We start from the raw sequence: 25,058 nt of genomic DNA, 5'->3' as shown, positions 1-25,058 counted from the left end.
AACGTAAGTTACACACACTTTTAAAGATATAACACAATTAGAATGAACAAAGTCAAGTTTAGTGCAAAGAGATCAAAGCGGTTGTCGTGTTGCAAAAGTCTAGTGATTTTGGTTTTGCCAGTTGGTTTAAGAACAGAATAGTTGAAGAGAAGTAGCTGTTCTTGAACCTGATGATTAGGGACTTCGTGCTTTTGTATCTCCTGCCCGATGGTAGCTGTGAGAAGATGGCATGGACTGGATGGTGGGGATCTTTAATGATATACGAGGGGTGATTGATAAGTTCATGGCCTAAGGTAGAAGGAGTCAATTTTAGAAAACCTAGCACATTTATTTTTCAACATAGTCCCCTCCTACATTTACACACTTAGTCCAGCGGTTGTGAAGCATACGGATCTTGGATCTCCAGAAAGTGTCCACGGCAGGGGTGATTGATAAGTTCATAGCCTAATATAGAAGGAGATGAGTTATACAGCTCTCGTTACATGCACATGCAGTTCAGCTCTTTGAGTGATTATGAAGAAAGTTTGAAGTTAATAAATCAGCTCCTTCTACCTTAGGCCACAAACTTATCGATAACACCTGATAAGTTATTAACTAATGAGTTAATAATTAATTAAATAACTATTTAGTTATTAACTAATGGACCAGGAGATTAAAATCTGTTGTTTTTAAGCTATTCCTGTGTAGCTTTGGTTTTATGCTTGGGGACATTGCCTTGCTGGAAAGAAAATCTTCCACTAAGTTGCAGTTCTCTTGTAGACTGCATCAGGTTTTCCTCCAGGATTTCCCTGTATGTTGCTGCATTCATTTTACCCTCTACTTTCACAAACCTTCAGGGCCTGCCATAGTGAAGCATCCCCACAGCATGATGCAGCCACCACCATGCTTCACGGTAGCGATGGTGTGTTTTTGATGATGTGTGGTGAACATAGTGTTTAGTCTGATGTCCCAAAAACTCAATTTTGCTTTCATCAGACTGTAGAACCTTCTTCCACATCTCACATGCCTTCTGGCAAACTCTAGCTGAGATTTCATGTGAGGTTTTTTTTTCAACAGTGACTTTCTCTTTGCCACTCTCCCATAAAGCTGCAACTGGTGAATCACCCGGGCAATAGTTGTTGTATGCACAGTCTGTCCCACCTCAGCCACTGAAGCTTGTAACTCCTCCAGAGTTGTCATAGATCTCTTAGTGGCCTCCCTCACCAGTCCCCTTCTTGCACTGTCACTCCATTTTTGTTCTAGGCAGATTTACAGTTGTGCCATATTCTTTCCATTTCTTGATGATTGACTTAACTGTACTCCAAGGAATATTCAGTGACTTGGAAATGTTCTTGTATCCATCTCCTGACTTGTGCTTTTCAATAACCTTTTTGTGGAGTTGCTTCAAAAGTTCTTTTGTCTTCATGGTGTAGTTTTTGCCAGGATACTGACTCACAGGCAGTTGGACCTTCCAGATACAGGTGTATTTTTACTACAGCCAATTGAAGCACCTTGAGTGCACACAGGTGATCTCCATTTAACTAATTATGTGACTTCTAAAACCAGTTGGCCGCACCCGTGATGATTTGGTGTGTCATATTAAAGGGGGTTTCACTTTAACACAAAAGAGTCTTTTTCTGTTGATCAGTGTCAAAAAAGCAAAATTAAATCCACTGTGATTCAATGTTGTAAAACAATAAAACATGAAAACTTCCAGGGGTGAGGGGTGAATACTTTTTATAGGCACTGTCTATTGCTTTCTTGAGGCGGTTTCCTGTAGATACTACAGATAGTGGAGAGGATGTACTCAGAGTCCACCGCAGCTTGAAAAAAGCCCTTTGATTCATACTTGTCCATGCCAACCATGATGTATATTCAAGATAGTCTCCATTTCTCAGCACTTGGCCCATTTCCTTTTAAACACCTGATATCTACATCCTTCTTAAATATTGTAGAATCCAGTTAATTGGGACACATCAGGACCAGTACATTTTGGCCCAGTTGTGTGGTTGCCTCAGTTAGTCAGTTTCATGGAAATGGCTAAAAAGGTGCAAAATCACAAACTACCATTTAACAGAGTTAAAATTATGTATATAAATGAAAAACAAAGCAAATTGGAGCGCAGTCAATACTCCCACAGTGCTATAAAACTGTGTATTAATGATTAGTAGTTATCAACAGAGGAATTCATCCAGTATATGCTGCCATATCCTTTTGATTGCCTGTAAGTGAACAAAATCAGCACAGACACCTTGTTCAGATTGCCTTCATACACTTTTGACTATTGCATTCTCCAAATATTCATTTTCGTAGTCACTTTCAAGATGATTGTCAATACCATAAGATATAGGAGCAAAATTAGGCCATTTGGCCCATTGAGTCTGCTCCACCATTTTATCATGGCTGATCTATTTTCCCTCTTTGCCCCAATCTCCTGCCTTCTCCCCATATCCGTTCATGTCCTGACTAATCAAGAATCTATTAAGCTTTGTCTTATATATACCCAATGACTTGGCCTCCACAGCCACCTGTGGCAACAAATTCCTCAGATCACCACACTGGCTAAAAAAAAATAAAATTCCTCCTCATCTCCGTTCTAAAACGACACCACTCTATTCTGAGTCTATGTCTTTTGGTCTTAGACTCTCCTGTAGGTTTTCACAAATAAAACAACGTGAGGCATTTTATGTTTAAGAAAAACTGTAACAACTCATTTATTATACTCCAAACACTGAACGCAAAAAACGAGGTAACAAAGCTTCATGTAATACGTCGCTACATCAGACCAGCCTCTTAAAGTGAACCCCAACTCAGTGTCAGTGGTTGTGAATTATGTACACTTCCACCAATTACATTGCCCGACGTATGGTCATGACGTGACAGCAGGGGCACGGCAGAATGCACTAGAACTGCCATAGTGAGCCTGTCCCGATCTCAGACGAGCTGCCCAGCTCGGGTTCTGTGTTTCATGGGTGGAGCAACAGCAGAGACCTCTGGCTTGCCCAGAGGTGCATTGACACACATATGGTCCTGTCGTGACAGCAGGGGCATGGCAGTGGAATGCTCCAAATCTTAGTGGGCTGGTTTTAAGGCAGTCTACCAAAATACACTCAGGTTTTATGATAAAAGTTTTTTCTCCGTTCCAAAACATAGAACGGGCCATCGTAAGGGGGGGGGCCTTAGGGGATGTTGGTGTGCATCATAGTGGATGAAAACAAATGAGGCAAAACGTAGGTCAACAGGAACACAAGAGAGCTGTACTCCATGATGGTAGGTAGGAATAGGTGAAAAGGAATTGAATTTACTGAGGAGGATGGAATGCTGTTGAGAGGCCTACCAGGCAGCCATGGCATCAGGAATGAAATCACCTGGCTCTTGTAACCAACTCAGCTGTGGATGACTGCAGTTCTCCTCTTTTGGAGTGGTTCTGAGCCCCAGCAGTACTCACAGGAGCAACACTCGTCTGTCAGGGAAACCCTCAGTGCAGCCCTTAAGGAGTGGTGAAACTGCTCGGATAGGCCATTGGACTGCGGGTGATGCACCATAGTGTGATGTACCGAATGCTGAGGTTCTGGACCATCGCAGCCCAAAGGTCTGAAAGGAATTGGGGACCGTGGTCAGAGGAAGTGTCGGATGGGGTGCCAAACGAGCTACCCAGGTGCTGATGAACACCTGAGCCACACCTGCAACTGTTGTCGATGCGAAAGGGACGACCTGTGGTCACCTGGTGGTATGGTCCACCGTGGATGGTAAGGAGGTGTGTGAAACTGCGGGAGGAGGGAAGAGGAGCAACAAGGTCCACATTGACATGGTCAAACCGTTGCTCAGAGACCTCTGAAGGTGCCAACGGCGCCTGAGTTTGACAGTTAAATTTTGCCCACGCACTCCACACAGGCTTCAGTCCAGTCGCACACATCCTTTCTAAGGCTGTGCTGCACAAACTTTAGTGCAACCAGTTTCAATGAGGCTTTCCGCCCCAGGTGTGAGAGGCCATGTATGGAGTCAAAAACAGTCCATTTCCAGTTTGGGGCAAGGGTGACCGGTTGAGACATCACACCGGAGAGAAACCCCAGCTTTTCCGAACTTAATGTCAGCCAACTGCAGGCCTGTGACTGCTACTCGGTAAGCCTGGACCTTTGGTTCAGTAATTTGGTCGACTGTTATGTTGGCATAGTCAATCCCTATGTGTACGGCCTCAACGGCTGGCTGTGAGAGACAATCAGCCATGGCATTATTTTTCCCCTTGATAGCAGTTGTGATCTCTGATATGTAGACCAGGCGGCATATTGGATATCACATGCACGAGGGATTTGTGGCCTATGAGCACTGTGCCAGGCAGAGACCGAGAAGCTCACGGTCAAACGTGCTGTACTTCCTTTCGGGGGGACGGAGCTGCTGGCTGAAGTGGCTCCCACATGTCTCTGACCACAGCACCCACAGCATAGTCTGAAACGTCGTTAGCAGTCTATTGGGGAGGGGTGTGCCAGTAAAGTCATATTGGAAAGAACTTCTGTAGTATCATTAAATGCCCTGGTCATGTCCACTTACCAGTCAAGCGTGTGATTAGGGGTATTTCCTTTAAGCGCACTATGGGGGGGGGGCTTAAGTTCAGGAGCTTGTAGAATGAAGCTGTGATAGAAATGAATCATACCTAAAAACTCCTGTCATTTTTTAGTAGTGTGGGTGGTGAGAAATCCATAATAGTGACTACTTTTGAAGGGAGGGTTGCAGGGAACTTCCTGGGGGAGCAGGGTAGCGACCCAATGTCCTTGACATCCACAAGCTAGCAGTTCTTAAGATCGACTAACAGTCCTTGGGCACACAGGAAATCTGCACCAAGCAGAGATCCAGCCAACTTAGCCAGGACAAATCACATGTGTAACGTCACCCACTGAAGCAGTGTGTCACCTATTGTGTACCGTAAGTCTGGATCCTGCTGCTGTTGGTGGCCTCCAGCGAGATTTTGTCGCTCTTTGCGTTCTCATCAATAGACAATGATGGCAGCACACTCACTTGAGCACAGGAAGTGTCACCCTGAAAGGGTATCCATAATGAACGGTTGATGATCCTGGCAGCTGGAACCCATGCTGTTCACAGAGCTCTGATGTCCCTGAGCACTGGCACTGTCAAAGCTGCAAGGCGGTCAGCGTTTGTCCTGAAGTGAGCATGGTAAAAACACAGGCCTGGTGTCATCTGTTTGGCAGCTGTGGGCATATGCTGTACGCATGCACGCATGCTGAGCTCATTGACTTCATTAACTTTGCCTTCAACTTTCTCCCTGCCCTCAAATTTACCTGGTCCATTTCCGATACCTCCCTCCCCTTTCTTGATCTTTCTGTCTCTATCTCTGGAGACGGCTTATCTACTGATATCTACTATAAGCCTACAGACTCTCACAGCTACCTGGACTATTCCTCTTCCCACCCTGTCTCTTGCAAAAATGCCATCCCCTTCTCAAAATTCCTCCATCGCCATCGCATCTGCTCTCAGGATGAGGCTTTTCTTTCCAGGACAAAGGAGATGTCTTCCTTGTTTAAAGAAAGGGGCTTCCCTTCCTCCACCATCAACTGCTCTCAAACGCATCTCTCCCATTTCACGCACATCTGCCCTCACCCCATCCGCCCACCACCCCACTCGGGATAGGGTTCCCCTTGTCCTCACCTACCACCCCACCAGCCTCCAGATCCAACGTATAATTCTCCGTAACATCCGCCACCTCCAACGGGATCCCACTACCAAACACATTTTTCCCTCCCCTCCCCCCTTCTGCTTTTCACAGGGATCGGTCCCTACGCGACTCCCTTGTCCACTCGTCCCCCCATCCCTTCCCACCGATCTCCCTCCTGGCACTTATCCTTGTAAGCGGAACAAGTGCTACACCTGCCCTTACACTTCCTCCCTCACCACCATTCAGGGCCCCAGACAGTCCTTCCAGGTGAGGCGACACTTCACCTGTGAGTTGGCTGGTGTGGTATACTGCGTCCGGTGCTCCCGGTGTGACCTTTTATATATTGGTGAGACCTGACGCAGACTGGGAGACCATTTTGCTAAACACCTACGCTCTGTCCGCCAGAGAAAGCAGGATCTCACAGTGGCCACACATTTTAATTCCACGTCCCATTCCCATTCTGATATGTCTATCCATGGTCTCCTCTACGGTCACAATGAGGCCACACTCAGGTTGGAGGAACAACAACTTATATTCTGTCTGGGTGGCCTCCACCCTGATGGCATGAACATTGATTTCTCTAACTTCTGTTAATGCCCCTCCTCCCCTTCTTGCCCCCTCCCTTATTTATTTATTTATTTATCCATTCATTCATTCCCCCCTTTTTTTCTTCTTTTTCTCTCTCTTTTTTCTCTCTCTGCCCCTCTACAATCACTCCTTACCTGCTCTCCATCTCCCTCTGGTGCTCCCCTCCCTAGGCCTCCCGTCCCATGATTCTCTCCCTTCTCCAGCTCTGTATCCCTTTTGCCAATCAACTTTCCAGCTCTTAGCTTCATCCCTCCTCCTCCTGTCTTCTCCTATCATTTCGGATTTCCCCCTCCCCTTCCCGCTTTCAAATCTCTTACTATCTCTTCTTTCAGTTAGTCCTGACGAAGGGTCTCGGCCCAAAACATTGACTGTACTTCTTCCTATAGATGCTGCCTGGCCTGCTGCGTTCCACCAGCATTTTGTGTGTGTTGCTTGAATTTCCAGCATCTGCAGATTTCCTCGTGTTTGCACTCTAAGTAACCTTGGTTGCTTTGTTCAGATAAAAGTAGCCATTCCTGCCCCTCAGCCATCGAAGTCTCAGTAATGGCCACAACATCCTAGCTCCAAGTACTGATCCATGCTCTAAGCTCATCCGCTTTGTTTATGATGCTTCTTGCATCAAAATGGACACATCTCAAACCATCGGTCTAAGCTCATTCCTTCTCTATCACCTGCCTATGCTTCCTCTCACACTGCCTACAAGCTTTCTCTATTTGTGAGCTAACCGCCCATTCCTCGGTCTCTTCAGTTTGGTTCCCAACTCCCCCCCCCCAGTAATTCTAGTTTAAACTCTCCCCAATAGCCTTAGCAAATCTCCTTGCCAGGATATTGCTCCCTTTCCAATTCAAGTGCAACACATCCTTTTTGTACAGGTCACACTTACACCAAAAGAGGTCCCAATGAAATCTGAATTCCTGCCCCCTGCTCCAATCCCTCAGCCACACATTTATCCTCCACCTCACTCTATTCCTATACTCACTGTCATGTGGCACAGGCAGTAATCCCAAGATCACTACCTTTGAGGTCCTGCTTCTCAGCTTCTTTCCTAACTCCCTGTAGTCTGTTTTCAGGACCTCCTCCCTTTTCCTGCCTATGTTGTTGGTACTAATATGTACCACGACCTCTGGCTGTTCACCCTCCACTTCAGGATATCATGGACGCGATCAGAAACATCCTGGACCCTGGCACGTGGGAGGCAAACTACCATTGGTGTTTCTTTCCTACATCCACAGAATCTCCTGTTTGACCCCCTAACTATAGAGTCCCCTATCACTGCTGCCATCCTCTTCCTTTCCCTACCCTTCAGAGCCACAGGGACAGACTCTGTGCCAGAGGCGTGGCCACTATTGCCTCCCCCAACAGTACTGTACTCAAACATGAGTACTTGTTGTTAAGGGGGACAGCCACAGGAGTACTTTCTAGTATCTGACTCTTGCCTTTCCCTCTCCTGACTGTTACCCACTTATCTGTCCCCCGAGGCTCTGGAGTGACTACTTGCCTGTAGCTCCTCTCTGTCACCTCCTCACTTTCCCTGACCAGACGACGGTTATCGAGCTGCATCTCCGGTTCCCCTAACACAGTTCCTAAGGAACTGCAGCTCAACGCACCTGGCACAGATGTGGCCTTCCGGGAGGCTGGGAGTCTCCCGGACTTCCCACATCTGACACCCGCTACAGAACATTGGCTTCCTGTTCTATTCTACACAAGTAACTCACCTCGCCTCGACCTGTTACTGCTGAAGCTCTCCTACTCTGACTCCCTCTACTTGGATGCCCGCTCTTTAACGTTGTCTTTTTAAATACTTCCCGCTGGTATAACTTGCTGACATCCACACACTTGCACAGTTGTGCCTCGATCAAGACCATAAGACATAAGAGTAGAATTAGGCCATTCAGCCCATTGAGTCTGCTCTGCCATTCCATCATGGCTGTTCTTGGATCCCATTCAACCTCATACACCTGCCTTCTCACCATATCCTTTGATGTCCTGATCAATCACAAAACGATCTACAAATGAAAAGTTTGTACTTCCGCCTTAAATATACACATGGACTTGGCCTCCTCCGCAGTCTGTGGCAGAGCATTCCACAGATTCACTACTCTCTAACTAAAAATATTCCACCTTACCTCTGCTCTAAAAGGCTACCCTTCAATTTTGAGACTGTGCCCTCTTGTTCTGGATACCCCCCCCCCCCCCCCACCAAAGGAAACATCCTCTCCACGCCCACCCTACTTAGTCCTTTCAACATTCGGTTAGTTTGAATGAGATTCCCCCCCCCCCCCCCACACACATTCTTCTAGATTCCAGTGAGTACAGGCCCAGCTGCCAAATGCTCCTCATATGCTAACCCCATTCTTTCCTAGAATCATTCTCGTGAACCTCCTCTGGACTCTCTCCAATGACAACACATCCTTTCTGACATATGGGGCCCAAAACTGTTGACAGTACTCCAAGTCTGGCCTGACTAGTGTCTTTAAAGGCTCAGCATTATCTCATTGCTTTCATATTCTATTCCCCTTGAAATAAATGCCAGTACTGCATTTACCTTCTTTACCACAGACTCAACCTGTAAATTAACCCTCTGGGAGTCTTGCACGAGGACTTCTAAGTCCCTCTGCACCTCTGATGTTTGAACCTTCTCCCCATTTAGATAATAGTCTGCACCATTGTTCCTTTTACCAAAATGCATTATCGTACATTTCCCAACACTGTATTTCACCTGCCATTTTTATGCCCATTCTTCCATTTTGTCTTAAGTACTGCTGCAATCACATTGCTTCCTCTGCACCACCTACCCCTTCACCTATCTTCCTATCATCCACAAATTTACAACAAAGCTATCAATTCCATTATCCGAATCATTGACAAACAATGTGAAAAGTGGTCCCAATACTGATTTCTGAGGAACATCACTAGCCACTGGCAGCCAACCAGATAAGGCTCCCTTTATTCCCACTTGCTACCTCCTTCATGTCAGCCATTCCACTATCTATGCCAGTAGGTTTCCTGTAATACCATAGGATTTTATATGTGGCACTTCATCAAATGCCTTCTGAAAATCCACTGCCTCTCCTTTGTCCACCCTGTTTGTTACTTCCTCGAAGAACTCTAACAGATTTGTTGGGCAAGATTTCCCTTTATAGAAACCATGCTGACTTTGACTTATTTTACCATTAGTCTTCAAGTATCTAGAAATCTCATACTTAATAATAGACTCCAACACTTTCCCCAACCACTAAGGTTAAGATATAATTTCTTTTCTTTTGCCTACCTCCCCTCTTAAAGAGTGGAGTGACATTTGCAATCTTCCAGTTCTCCTGGGCCATGACAGAATCAAATGATTTGTGAAAGATTATGTCCAATACTTCCGGTATCTCTTTAGCAACCTTTCTCGGGACTCTGAGATGTAGTCTGCCTGGTCCAGATGAATTACCAACCTTAAGACCTTTAAGTTTGCCTAGCACTTTTTTCTTTGTGATAGCAATGGCATTCACTCCTGCTCCCTGACACTCATGGACCTGTGGCACACTGCTAGTGTCTTCCACAGTGAAGACTGATACAAAGTACCCATTAAGTTCATCTGTCATTTCAATGTCTCCCATTACTACCTCACCAGCATCATTTTCCAATGGTCCAATATCAACTCTCACCTCCCTTTTCCTTTACATAACTGAAAACACTTTTAGTATCCTACTTTATATTATTGGCTAGTTTGCCCTCATATTTTATTTTTTCCCTTATTCCTTTTTTATTTGTCTTTTGTTGGATTTTAAAAGCTTTCCAATCATTCAACTTCCACTTTCGCTATCTAATAGACCCTTTCCTTGGCTTTTATGCAGTTATTAACTTCCCTTTTCAACCACGGTTGCTTCCAATCCACATGGGCAAGCTCCTCTCTCAAGCCTCTGTAATTCCCTTTATTCCATTGCAATACTGATACATGTGATTTATGCTTCTCCCTCTCAAGTTGCAGTATGAATTCAATCATATTATGACCACTGCCTCCTCTGGGTTCCTTTACATTATGCTCCCTAATAAGATCTGGGTTATTACACAACACCCAATCTACGATAGCCTTTCCCCGAGTAGGCTCAAACACAAACTGCTCTACAAAGCCATCTCGTAGGCATTCAACAAATTCCCTTTCTTGCGATTCAACACTAAGCTGATTCTCCCAATCCCCTTGCATATTGAAGTCCCCCATTACAATTGTCCTTTCCAACTCCCTTTGCAATCTCAACTCCACATCTTGGCTACATATCTAGTCAAGAAGAAAAAGGAATAGTTTGTAAAGCTTTTGGAAGTTGGGATCCGACAAAGCAGTTGAGTATAAACAAACCAGAAAAGAACCGAAGAAGGGAATTAGAAAAGCCAGCATGAGCCGAGTAAAGTCCTTGGCTGTAGGATGAAGGTGAATCCCTAGACATTCTATACATTCATTAAGAATAAAAGGATAACTAGGGAGAGGGTGGGACCACTCAAGGATAAAGAGGGTAACATTTGCTTAGATGCAGAGAATGTGAGTAAGGTACTTAATGAGTACTTTGCTTCAGTATTTACTAAGGAGAAGGATGTGGAGGACTGGGAGATTAGTACTGTGTGTGTAAACACGTTAGGGTGTTTAGAAGTCAAGAAGGAGGAAGTTCCTAAGCAGTATCAAGGTGGATAAGTCCTCAGGGCCTGATGAGATTTACTTCAGGTTATTGAAGGAGGCGAGAGATGAGATTGCTGGGGTCTTGACCAGTATCTTTGTGTCCTCCCTAGCCACAGGCGAGGTCCCAGAAGTCTAGTGAGTGGCTAATGTTGTACCCCTATTTAAGAAGGGAACAAAGGAAAATCCTGGGAACAGCAGACTGGTGAGCCTCACGTCAGCTGTAGGGAAATTGCTGGAGAAAATTCTTAGGGATGGGATGTATGAGCATTTGGAAACCCATGGCCTAATTAGGGAGAGCCAGCATGGCGTTGTGCATGGCAAGTCATGCCTTATGAGGTTGATTGAGTTTTTTGACAAGGTGATGAGAGAGATTAATAAGGGTAGGGTAGTGGATGTTGTCTACATTGACTTTAGTACAGCGTTTTGACAAACTCCCTCGAGGAAGGCTAATCAAGTCAAGTCACTTTTTATTGTCATTTCAACCATAATTGCTGGTACAGTACACAGTAAAAACGAGACAAAGTTTTTCAGGACCACGGTTCTACATGAAACAGTACAAAAACTACACTGCACTACGTGAAAACAACACAGAAAAAAAATAAACTACACTAGACTACAGACCTACCCAGGACTGCATAAAGTGCACAAAACAGTGCAGGCATTACAATGAATAATAAACAAGACAATAGGCACAGTGGAGGGCAGGAAGTTGGTTTCAGTCCAGTTTCTGGGTATTGAGGAGTCTGATGGCTTGGGGGAAGAAACTGTTACATAGTCTGGTTGTGGGAGCCCGAATGCTTCGGTGCCTTTTCCCAGGTGGCAGGAGGGAGGAGAGTTTGTATGAGGGGTGCGTGGGGTCCTTCATAATGCTGTTTGCCTTGCGAGTGCAGCGTGTAGTGTAAATGTCAGTAATGGCGGGAAGAGAGACCCCGATGATCTTCTCAGCTGACCTCACTATCCGCTGCAGGGTTTTGCAATCCGAGATGATGCAATTTCCGAACCAGGCAGTGATGCAGCTGCTCAGGATGCTCTCAATACAACCCCTGTAGAATGTGATGAGGATGGGGGGTGGGAGATGAACTTTCCTCAGCCTTCGCAGAAAGTAGAGAGGCTGCTGGGCTTTCTTTGCTATGGAGCTGGTGTTGAGGGACCAGGTGAGATTCTCCGCCAGGTGAACACCAAGAAATTTGGTGCTCTTAACAATCTCTACCGAGGAGCCGTCAATGTTCAGCAGGGAGTGGTGGCTCCGTGTCCCCCTGAAGTCAACAACCATCTCTTTTGTTCACATTCAGAGACAGGTTGTTGGCTCTGCACCAGTCTGTTAGCCGCAGCACCTCCTCTCTGTAAGCTGACTCGTCGTTCTTGCTGATGAGATCCACCACGGTCGTGTCATCGGTGAACTTGATGATATGGTTCGAGCTGTGTGTTGCAGCTCAGTCGTGGGTCAGCAGAGTGAACAGCAGTGGACTGAGCACACAACCCTGGGGGTCCCTCGTGCTCAGTGTGATGGTGTTGGAGATGCTGCCTCCAATCCGGACTGACTGAGGTCTCCCAGTCAGGAAGTCTAGGATCCAGAAGATTAAGATGCATGGTGGTGTGCGGCAAATTGGCTTGTGTGTAGAAGACAGAGGGTAGTGGTTGAAGGGACTTAATCAAGCTGGAGATCTGTAATTAGTGGAGTTCCACAGGGATCAGTGCTGGAACTTCTGCTGTATGTAATGTATATAAATGAGCTGGATGAAAATGTAAATGTGTGGGTTAGTAAGTTTGCAGATGATCCCAAGATTGGTGGAATTGTGGATAGTGTAGAAGACTGGCAGTGAATACAGCATGATGTAGACCAGTTGCAGGTATGGATGGAGTTTAACTCAGATAAATGTGAGGTGTTGCACCTTGGTAGGGCAAATGCAAGCAGAGAGATCTTGGGATCCAAGTACTTATGGAATGTTCGCTTTCATTAGTCCAGGGATTGAGTTCAAAAGTCAGCAGGTTATGTTTCAACTTTATAAAACTCTGGTTAGGCCAATCTGGAGTATTGCATACAGTTCTGGTCACCCCATTGTCGGAAGGATGTTGAGGCTTTGGAGAGGGTGCTAAAGAAATTTATCAGGATGTTTCCTGGTTTAGAGGGCATGTACCACAAGAGGCTGGATAAACTCAGGTTGTTTTCTCTGGAGCACTGGAGGCTCAGGGGAGATCTGATACAGATTACTGGATTACGAGAGGCATAGAAATACTGGGACTTCCACATCTAGAGGACAGAGAGTATCTGTTTCCCAGGGCTGAAATGTCTGATACCAGAGGACGTGCATTGTATGTGAACAGTTCAAAAGGGATGTGAGGGTTAAGTTTTTACTCAGCGAGTCATGTGCTAGAATGTGCTGCTTGGTATGATGGTAGAGGGGAAGACGTTAGAGGCTTTTAAGAAACGTTTGGCTAGGCACATTACTATAAGGTGGATGGAGGGATATGGAAATGGTGTAGGTAGGAGGGATTTGTGTTTCGGTGTTTTTGATTTGCTATTTAGCTGGCTCAGCACAGCATTGGGGGCTGAATCGCCAGTTAAATGTTCTACGACTCCAGTTGAGGTTCATTTTAAGCCATTACACCAGCTGACCACGGGGACACACAGGGAATATACGTGCATTGGTGGAGTATTCCATAAAAGTGAACAACACGTTTCCAGAAATCACAGGTGTCTCATCCAGCTGGAGGTTGACAACACTCTTGAACATTTCACTGGTCCCAAGCCACTGCACTTTGTTCCTAAGTTACTCACTTCAGTGCATTCTCCAAACACCAGGGTTATGGTGGTGAACAGGACAGATGTTTCCAATTATCAAAGGGATAATCCACATGAGGAGTTCACAGTTCTCCAGAAGCAGAGGAAGGTGCATTTCCATAAGCTGCAAGTTTCTGATATGTCAACAGATCATTCTGCTGCATTCTTCTTGGTCATCGAAGGTCTGCTGATCCAGGGTAAGGGATCAGCCTTCTAGATGTGTCAGAACGTAGACACACAGGTAGAACTATGGAGGTAGAACATCAAACCCCACTTGCAAAGTGGCAAAGTGAAAATGTGGCAGAGCGTGTAACTTTATGGGAAAAATTTTGAATCTCTCAAGTACTCTGAACACTAACACTATTGAAATACTGTATATTATAATTTATAGTTACATTTAAAGTCATATTGGTGTGGCAGCTGCTGACACTTCTGCGTTTTCTACCTTATTTCACCCAGAAATGTCATAACCTTGTACATGTGAACATGCTGGAACCCCCACTCTGTTTCTTATGACAAACTCTGCCCTGTCGTCAGGGACTCCTGATTGCTGAGTGACTACAGGCTTCACTGGATGGACATGTCATCTCAGCTTTTGACACGCTGAATGCTAATGTTTCAGCTCAATGTCCTGTCTTTGTCTTCTATCAAATTTCCAGCATTTGCAGGCAGTATTGAGTTTTGATTCTTGACATAGAAGCTTGTAACTACAGAGAACAGTTAAAGCAAATTGCAGATGTTTGAGGAGAGGCTGGATTAGCACACTAGGGAAAAGGAATATTGATAAGAAGACGGGTAACTAGGTCTTTTCTCTGTTGTAAACATACTGTAATTCATGCAAATTATGTGTGTTTTCAGCATTAGAAGCTAATAAAAGAGAGTCTTGAGAGTAATTCTGTATTCTATCTTCCCTTCCATCAGGTACAGTAGACACTCCATCTCTAAGAGGCAGAATTCAAGCCCAGCCAAACCCTGAACAGGTATGTACATCCCAGCTCTACAGGCTTGACTCCTACTACCCCTCTTCAACCACACTACCACCAAAAGTCACTGCTCATTGAGATATTTAATGGTGGATGTGACTTAGTCAAAGGAAAATGAGGATTTATGGCACAGGTGCACACACAATCTTTGCTGATGTTGCTGTGTGTTGATTTGTTGGCTTCGCCCATACAATATGCACATTCTGCACTCTGCCTGTTGGCAGGAACAAAGCAAGATCCAACCTCTGGCAGGTCAGATACGTATCTACACAAATTGGGGATGTAGCTGGTCTCCATGTTATCCCTTGATCAAGGAACAGATCATGAAATTAGTACATGTAGGAGAGAGTACACTACAGGGAGGTGTGGACAAATGGAACTGGGGTGGCGGTCAGAGCCAGCATAGACTCAATTGGGCTCTCTTGTACAATAAGGAGGTATGAAAATATCAGAAGAGGATCTCAAACTGAGGTTACATTCCCGTACAGTTTACTTGGCTTCCCCAGAGCAGACGGTGAGAATGGCTCATATTGTTTGCCAGTGCTGAACGTGGGGAGGGCAGTGTCAGTGGTGTTCAGAGGGTATAACAGTGTCAGTGATCTACTGATCACTGACAGCATCTGGACATAGTGCAGCAAGTATTTTATTGGCATGACTGGAGATGAGAATGGCCACTGCTTCTCATAACATCTGTATATTCACAACAGGTGATTGGAGGACACCCCCCCCCCCCCCCCCGTCACATTGTGTAACTCTACGATCAAACCAAATGAAGGAAATTCAGACAGACCCGGCAGTTCAAAAACTGACATCCATGAACCATCAGTGGCAGAAGTGTTCACCCCTCAGTCTGTCACCTCGTGGGTGGGCTAGGAGCAGCACTAGTGATACTCAGGGATGTAGCTGAGTGAACCATGTCCAGCTCAAATGGAACCAAGTGACTCCCACCGCCGATAGGTGATCAAATCAAAGTTCTGATGTCCCACCTCATCTGGTTGTGAATGGTGGTGGACAATTCAACCACAGGCAGGTGGATGAGGCTGTAACACTCACAACTATGTTCAGTCAGTCAAAAGTGCCGAGTGGAATGATCCATCCTGGTTCCTCCGAAGATCCCACCAGAACATAAATCTGTCTCCTGCTGAGAGACTGGATATGATGGAGGCTGGGTGAACAGATAACATCCCAGTTGTGGTACTAAAGATCTGCACTGTGGCACCAGCAAGTAATTCTTAGTCAGTTATTTTAGTATGGTTTAGCACATTGGCACCTACCTTGTGTCTTGATCAAAATGGCAGAACAAATTCCAGTCCAGCTAATTGTTGATCAGTCAACAAAATAATGAAAGGTCTCAACGACAGTGCTTTTAAGGGACACATAAACCAAAGAGTTGAATTTACTGGACATGGGAGTGAGTGACTATCTACAGATTCACTTTCAAAGACTCTTTACAACTCCTGTTTCCAGTATTGTTTTCAATTTGCACAGTTCATCTTTTAAATGTTGGTTGTTTGTCAATCTTTATCTATTTATGTTAACATTTTCATATAATTCTATTGTACTTATTTTCATCCTTTGCACTGAGCTTGTGCCGTGACTTTGAAAGAGCCCTCTGATTAGTCCCACGCCCCAGATCTTTCACTGAGTCCAGCAGTTCCTCCTGGTATGTATCTACATTAATTCTGAAAATTGTTCAATCTGCTTCCTTGTAGATCCCCTTTGGCCCAATGTGGCTACGTGTTGAACATAGATAAAATAATCCCACTGTTCTGCTTTGAAACATGTAGGGGATCTGATTGAAACATATAAGATTATTAAGGGATTGGACACACTGGAGGCAGGAAGCATGTTCCCGCTGATGGGTGAGTCCAGAACTAGAGGCCACAGTTTAAGAATAAGGGGTAGGCCATTTAGAACAGAGATGCGGAAAAACTTTTTCACCCAGAGAGTGGTGGATATGTGGAATGCTCTGCCCCAGAAGGCAGTGGAGGCCAAGTCTCTGGATGCATTCAAGAGAGAGTTAGATAGAGCTTAAATAGATAGCAGGGTCAAAGGATATGGAGAGAGGGCAGGAACGGGGTACTGATTGTGTATGATCAGCCATGATCACAGTGAATGGTGGTGCTGGCTAGAAGGGCCGAATGGCCTACTCCTGCACCTACCGTCTATTGTCTATTGTTTATGCCTAAATCCTGCAGGTGAATGTACTCCCATTCTGAGTAGGTTCATCTGGCTGCTTTAGCAACACCATTGTAACAGTAGACCCTGTGAATAATTTTAATGGAATGCATACTGTATTGAATTAATGGGGAAATCATTCTTTCTGTCCTTCCAGGCTTTGCAAAGTTTCCTGCAGCGACAGAGAATTGGTAGGATGGCTACTGCTGAGGAGGTAGCCCACCTCTGTGTGTACTTGGCATCGGATGAAGTAAGTAGCTGGCCACCGTAACACTGAACGTGTCAGGCAGTGATAATGCTGATCTGAAAATCACACCTGGTAAAAAGTCACCAGGGAGGTTTCCCCTCAGACTAAAGCCTGAAAAATACCCTCACAACTCAGTTCAGGGGGACTCCTACACACTGATGTAATATATTTATGTTAACATAGAATCATGCTCCTCAGACAGGATGAAGAGGTCAATACTCCCCAATGCCATTAGGCTTTACAATTCAACTGCCAGGACTTAAGAACTTTTTTTAAAGCTATTATTAATGCTTTTTGAGTTAGTGATTTAGATGCATATCATATTATTACTGAGTTAAGTATTGTATGTAATGAGTTTTTGCTACAACAAGTGTATGGGACATTGGAAAAAATGTTGAATTTCCCCATGGGGATGAATAAAGTATCTATCTATCTATCTATCTATCTTTAGAACATACACAAACAGATGGAGGGACTCATCAGGGCAAGTAGCATCTATATAACATGATAAGAGGCATAGACAGAGTGGACAAATTTGGTCCTCCAAATTCTGCAGACTAACATATGGTCTACAATATAATCTCATTAATGTGGTCATGCCTTTCATATTCCTCAGTTCCATTCATGTAGCCTCAATAGAGGAGCTCTCCATCTTGTCCTGTCTGTGCATTACTGTGACATTTTCCCTCTCCTGCTCTATCATGTCTAAAACCAAGGAACCCTGGAATGTTGATCTGCCATTTCTACTCCTGCAACCAAGTCTTAATAATGGCATAATGTCATGATTTCATGTGCTGATTCATGATTTATTTATTCATGAATTATTTAGTGTTGCATTTGTTATGTTATGATTGCACTGCCCCTGGGAAACGCTATCTCATTCTGCCCTGCAGAGCTGGTGTACGGTTAGAGTGACAAAGTTTTTGAATCTTGAATCTTGAATCTAAGCTCATCCATTGTACTTTCTGTACTCTGCATTGAAATACAGTAGATTCTGGTTAATTGGGGCACTGCTTATTTAGGACAACTCTTGAACAAAAAAATTTGAGAAAATTGCCGTGGTTCCCTTTGCTTAATTGGGACAGGAGGTTGTGGCTGAGCAGACCATAGAGCATAAGATATAGGAGCAGAATTAGGCCATTTGACCCATCGTGGCTGATCCATTTCCCTCTCAGCCCCCATCTTCTGCCTTCTCCCCATAACCCTTCAAGAAAGGGAGTGGAGATAACTCAGAAAATTCTTGATCAGTGAGTCTCACTTCAGTGATGGGCAAGTTGTTGGAGAAGATCCTGATAGGCAGGATTTATGAGCATTTGGAGAGACACAATCTGATTAGGGATAGTCAGCATAGCTTTGTCAAGGGCAGGTCATGCCTTATGAGCCTGATTGAATTCTTTGAGGATGTAACAAAACACATTGATGAAGGTAGAGCAGTGGATGTAGTGTATATGGATTTCAGTAAGGCATTTGATAAGGTTCCATATGCAAGGCTCCTTCAGAAAGTAAGGAGGCATGGGATCCGAGGAGACCTTGCTTTGTGGATCCAGAATCGGCTTCCCACAGAAGGACCCCTCGTCTTGGTGATTTTTATAAATGACCTGGACAAAGAAGTAGAAGGTGGGTTAGTAAGTTTGCTGATGACACAAAGGTTGGGGGTGTTGTGGATAGTCTGGAGAGTCGTCAGAGGTTACAGCGGGACATGGATAGGATGCAGAACTGGGCTGAGAAGTGGCAGATTGACTTCAACACAGATAAGTGTGAAGTGGTTCAGTTTGGTAGGTCAAATTTGAAGACAGTATATAATAGTAATGGTAAGACCTTTGGCAGTGTGAAGGATCTGAGAGATCTTGGGTCCATGTCGATAGGACACCCAAAGCTGCTGCGCAGATTGGCAGTATTGTTAAGAAGGTGTGTAGGCATCAATCAACTGTGGGATTGAATTCAAGAGCCGTGAGGTAATGCTACAGCTATGTCAGACCTTAGTCAGACCCCACTTGGAGTACTGTGTTGAGTTCTGGTCACGTCACTGCAGGAAGGATGTGGATACTAATAGAGAGTGTGCAGAGGAGATTTACAAGGATATTGCCTGGATTGGGGTGTATGCCTTATGAGAATAGGATGAGTGAACTTGGCCTTTTCTCCTTGGAGCAACGGAGGAGAAGAGGTAACCTGATAGAGGTGTATAAGATGAGGAGGGGTATTGATCATGTGGATAGTCAGAGGCTTTTTCCCAGGGCTGAAATGGCTAACACGAGGGGGCACAGTTTTAAGATGCTTGGAAATAGGTACCGAGGGGATGTCAAGGGTAAGTTTTTCACACAGAGAGTGGTGGGTGCGTGGAATGCACTGCCGGCAGCAGTGGAAGCGGATGCAATAGGGTCTTTTAAGAGCCTCTTAGATAGGTAATGGAGCTATGCGCTAGGGAAATTTTAGGCAGTTTCTAGAGTAGGTTACATGGTCGGCACAACACTGTGGGCTGAAGGGCCTGTAATATGCTGTAAATTACTATGTTCTGTGTTCAGTCACCTTGAGAGCTGACATCTCTGTCTTCTGTTCCATGCCTGGCTAAAATAAAAGTTGCAGGGCAGATTTGAATTTGTTATTTTTTGCCCAGCAAAACCTGTTCTTGAGGCTTCAATTTAGCCACTCCTGTTTATAATGACCTGAGCTCAGAGTTACTCTACACACTCATCTTTCTAAATGACACCTAATCATGTTGTTTCACTTATAAAACCAGAAATGAACAGGCAGTGCTGCGGGTGGCAGCCTGATTATCAATCCTGCCCGTCCACCCTCTCCATTTCCCACATCTTTCAATTACAGCAGGTTTATGCCACAATGCTGTACCCCACCGTTGCTTACACTGGATAAATATTAGGGATTAATACACAGTTTTATAGTACTGTTGGTAGTGTTCTAATTTGTTCTGTATGACATTTAAATATATAATTTGTTACTCAGCTTGTCTTGTTTTATATTATTTCCATGAAACTTCAGCAAATTGCGGCAGCCGCTAAATTGGACCAAAATGTATGTGTCCCGATTAACTAGAATCCACTTTAGATGCAACTCAAAACATAATTCCCACCACATTCAACATTTTGGTTCCAGTCCTTGTATTTAGGCTTAGCAATATCTTTCTCCATATCCATTCCACTATTTGTGCTGGCACTTTGGTTCCCAACCCCCTGCAGCCCTAGTTTAAAACCCCTAGTGCAGCACAAGCAACCCTTCTCGCAAGGATGTTAGTCTCCCTTCAGTCCCCATTTGGCTTCATTTAACAGTTGTACAATAATATTGATCATTATGGATACCACTCTCATCACATCAGACATTTGCTTTCAATTGCTCAGCTGACCATCTGTCTCTCCTGCTTCCCAAGGGCTGTGTGTATGGACTGTCTGCTCATATACACTAATCGGAATTGAAGGAGCTTTGAGATAACACAAACATTAGCAGCATGGAACAGGAAAATGGAGTCAGTTCATATCATAAGGTTCATTTATTATCAATGCATGTATCCACATACAACTCTGAAATTTGTCTTCTCCAGATAGCCATGAAACAAAGAAAGATCATGAAAGTCATTCAGAGAGAAACATCAAACCCATCCTCACCTCGCACAAAACAGAACAGCATCATCGAACCCCAAACAACCTCTCCCATTGTGCAAGGGAATGGTGTTTGGGGGTTGATGTTCTATCGTGTTCTGTTAGTTGGTGGGGTGGGGCCAGATAGAGGGTGAAAATACAAAGAAGTTAGGAGATGATGGAGCTAGAAGCTGGGTATAGGAGTGAACACACTGGAGGGTGAGGATGGAGAATGGATACGGAGGGGCAGATGCTCAGAGTCTGCAGTTCTGGTGTTTACATAATGCTTACATTGTTTATTTGTATTTGCAGTCTGCCTATGTGACAGGAAAAGAATTTATCATCGATGGAGGCTGGAGCTTGTGATTAGTGAATGTAAAAGTGGTGCACATAACAGATTATCTGATTCATCGTTAATTGACCACATGATTTGAGAACTAATTATGTATGGGACTCCTGTCTATGTGCAGCTCCTCTCCTACATTGTAAATCAGTATATTGTGTCCCTCCTGACACTGAATCACCTTTCCTCCTGGTCCTGATCATGTCTCCAGTTTAATATGCATGTCCTTCTAAGGATATATCCACCTTAACTTTGACCCACAGCACTCTCCTTGGTACCAGACCTGCCCAGTTATAGCCAGTCTACTTTTACAGGTCCGTTCCATCCTAGATCCCAGGGCCTCAGGAATCTGAAGCCTTCTCCTGCACCAAGTCTCTAGCCTTATCAGGCACTCCGACCCTATCTCTGTAATGAACTGCTGCTCACAGAGTCATCCAGCACAGAAACATGCCCATCATGTCCAAACATCAAGTATTCATATGTACCGATTCCATTTTCCAGCACCTGATCTGGGCCTTGATGATTCATGTGCTTGGCTGGACATTCTTTAAATGTTGTAAGAACCTCTGCCTCCGTCACCCATGCTGCCGTGTGTCTCTGGTCAGTGCTCTCGCCTGCGTTTGGGGTGAGTGATGTTGTCACTGACTCAACACGCAGGGACAGGATGCTTCAGCTATTCATCCTTCAGCAGTAGCAGATAGCAAGATGAGAATGAGCACCCGCCCATGGCGTGGACACAGAGACTTACCTAAGGGCTGTACTTCCCTTGGCCGCTTCGTCACAGTCTCAACCGTCCGTCTGTTTGACACCACGTAGCGTTTTCTCACAGCCCGTCCCATCACCCATTGTTCAGGAGCAGCACGAGTAACTGGCTGGAAATATCACAAGTGATGTGTTGAATTGTGAGAGGAAGTGGACAGTGATGGTTGTCAGTGTTGTGTTCCACAGGAAGCCTGACATCTCTCTGTGACCTGAAATACTATTCCATTCCAAAAGCACATTGTGAATCTCTTCAACTTGCTTAAGCCTTCTGCTCCTTTATATCATTGGCTCCACCACTTCTGCCAACTCACTTTCTCCCCTGTGAAGCTTTAATTTAATTACGATTTCCTTACAATGCAATTTGCAGCCTCACCAAGAGAATGCCGCAGGATATACAGTAAATAAAAGTTATTACTGAAATAAAGTGGTTTCCTGTCCTCGATACTGCATGAACCATCAGAAATTGTGCAGATTAGTTTGTTCTTGGAGAGAAGGCTATGTGCAGATTGTGAGTGGGAATTTTGCTTAAGGAGATAAGTAAACCAAAGTGACCATGTCCTGTGACTTGACAGTAACGAGAATGATGAAATAAATGCCTGGTTGAGTTTGGCATTCATTTATTATTATTATTATTATTATATGTATCAAGATACAATAAAAACCTAGTCTTGAATACTGTTTATACAGATCAAATCATTGCTTAATGCATCAAGAGGCCTCAATTATCTTAAAGGGTGTGCTAATGAAATAAACAAGTCTTTTTTTAAATGTTCATGAGAATTTATCTGAGAGTTCATGTGAACAGCATTTCTTTCTCCAATGAATGACAAAGTGGATGTTTCAAGATTGTTTAATGCTATTTCTAGTACACAAGTGTAAAGGAGAACAAAATAATTCTTACTCTGGATCCAAAGTAGCACAAAAAAACACAGTAAGATAAATAACACAAACTCTGACGGAAATTTGAAAAGAAATTAATGCCTGCTTCTTTTTACTGTTACAGTTGTTGAGGCTTGGTTATTATTTTACTCTGACCCTGCAGCACCAGGCTAACCAGCCTAGTTTTCCCATGCTGGTGTTTAAGTTCCCATTTACGTACATAACACTTGTGCTCTTGATATGTGTCCCAGCTATGTGGAGTACTTCACCATGTCTTCAACCTGAGCCTGAGTCTCCAGAGTGTTCCTGTGCTGTGGAAGATGTCCTGCCTCATCGCTGTACCAAAGATGCCGCGCCCCAGTGGCTCCAATGACTACAGACTGGTGGCATTGACCTCCCACATCATGAAGACCCTGGAGAGACTTGTTCTAGAGCAGCTCCGGCCTATGGTTAGGCCACACTTAGACCCCCTCCAGTTCGCCTACCAGCCCCAACTAGGAGTTGAGGATGCCATTGTCTACCTGCTAAAACGTGTCTACGCCCACCTGGACAAGCCGGCGAGCACTGTGAGGGTCATGTTTTTTGACTTCTCCAGTACGTTCAACACCATCTGCCCTGCTCTGCTGGTGAGAAGCTGACAGTGATGCAGGTGGATGCTTTCCTGATGTCATGGATTATTGATTACCTGACTGGCAGACCACAGTACGTGCAACACTGTGTGTCAGACAAAGTGGTCAGCAGCACTGGGGCTCCACAGGGGACTGTCCTGTCTCCCTTTCTCTTCACCATCTACACCTTGGACTTCAACTATTGCACAGAGTCTTGCCATCTTCAGAAGTTTTCTGATGAGTCTGCCATTGTTGGATGCATCAGCAAGGGAGATGAGGCTGAGTACAGGGCTATGGTGGGAAACTTTGTCACATGGTGTGAGCAGAATCATCTGCAGCTTAATGTGAAAAAGACTAAGGAGCTGGTGGTGGACCTGAGGAGAACTAAGGCACCGATGACCCCTGTTTCCATCCAAGGGGTCAGTGTGGACATGGTGGAGGATTACAAATACCTGGGGATACGAATTGACAATAAACTGGACTGGTCAAAGAACACTGAGGCTGTCTACAAGAAGGGTCAGAGCCGTCTGTACTTCCTGAGGAGACTGAGGTCCTTTAACATCTGCTGGACAATGCTGAGGATGATCTACGAGTCTGTGGTGGCCAGTGCTATCATGTTTGCTGTTGTGTGCTGGGGCAGCAGGCTGAGGGTAGCAGACACCAACAGAATCAACAAACTCATTCTTAAGGCCAGTGAAGTTGTGGGGGTGGAACTGGACTCTCTGACGGTGGTGTCTGAAAAGAGGATGCTGTCCAAGTTGCATGCCATCTTGGACAATGTCTCCCATCCACTCCATAATGTACTGGTTAGGCACAGGAGTACATTCAGCCGGAGACTCATTCCACTGTTACGTACTGTTACATTCCCCGTAACTGGGTGACTTACCAGCAAAGATAGAGAGGTCCGCTGAAGTCTGATGGTACTATTTTCAAACGTTTTTTATTTATAAAGGGGCACAAACATATGGTTAATACAAAACATTCAGATCATATACGTCGTCAATACTCAATCTAAAGCACAGGTATAGTAATAATCAATCAGAAATAAGCTCTATCGTTGTCTAGGGGATAATACTGAGTCCAATGGAAATATAAAAGTCACTCAGAAGTCTGCAGGCTTTTCCGTTTGGGAACCGCTGGCATTTCACGTGTTGGAGAGAGGGATTGGTGAGAGAAAGGAACACTTGCCCGTTATCTTTGCGAAGCAAATCCCTGTTGTTAGTTAAAGACGGTTTTTCCTTTGGTTTTAGCCACAGACTCCCGATCCGGAATCTAACGCACGTGGCTTCCTTCAAAATGGCTTCCCGCTCCGACGGGAAGCGCTATCGTGTCTTCTTAGTGTGTCTCCTTGGTGCGTCTGAGGGGCCGCCTCGGCAGCCCACCTTTTATCGGGACTTGCAGGGTTGTAGCTGTCAATCAGGGTGGGGTGAGGCAATCTCTCCTCATCTCCCAGCCCACGTTGCCCTGAGGGTTTGCACGTAACCCAGTCCCCATTCCACAAAGGTGTCTCCAAGAGACAATGGCCATTTCTGTGGCTTTTGTCTGGCTGAGAGGCCAGACCACATTCCAAAACCTTAAGGCCTCTCCCTCACTCTCCTGAGTCCAATTCAGCACATCGCTCTCTCTCTTGGGTCATTGACCCCCCCCCTTCACTAGGACTCTTGCGATTCTCACAAAGGAGGGGGCTGGGGTCATAACACCTCCCCTCTTAAAAGTTTTTTTACCAGCGGTTAAAAACAAGTTGGTACAGAGTCTTACAGGATTTTTGAATCTAACACAATACACAAGCTTTTCGTT

The 25,058-nt window shown here is 44.9% G+C and overlaps 1 protein-coding gene across 2 annotated transcripts in view; it reads left to right on the top strand.

Annotated features, from left to right (window-relative positions):
• bdh2 (3-hydroxybutyrate dehydrogenase, type 2) overlaps positions 1-22,198 on the top strand; it is a 100,527-nt gene extending 78,329 nt beyond the window's left edge. For both annotated transcript variants that reach the window (XM_073042312.1, XM_073042311.1), the window contains 3 exons: positions 14,593-14,651; positions 16,990-17,082; positions 20,982-22,198. In XM_073042312.1, coding sequence (XP_072898413.1) covers positions 14,593-14,651; positions 16,990-17,082; positions 20,982-21,035 — 206 coding nt within the window. In that variant the 3' untranslated portion in view covers positions 21,036-22,198. The remainder of the gene's footprint in view (positions 1-14,592; positions 14,652-16,989; positions 17,083-20,981) is intronic.
• The last annotated feature ends 2,860 nt before the right edge of the window (positions 22,199-25,058 follow it).

This window comes from Hemitrygon akajei, chromosome 4 (genome assembly GCF_048418815.1).
Source record: "Hemitrygon akajei chromosome 4, sHemAka1.3, whole genome shotgun sequence".
Lineage (NCBI taxonomy): Eukaryota > Metazoa > Chordata > Chondrichthyes > Myliobatiformes > Dasyatidae > Hemitrygon > Hemitrygon akajei.
The sequence above is the reverse complement of the archived record's forward strand: the minus strand, read 5'-3'. Positions and strand labels throughout refer to the sequence as shown.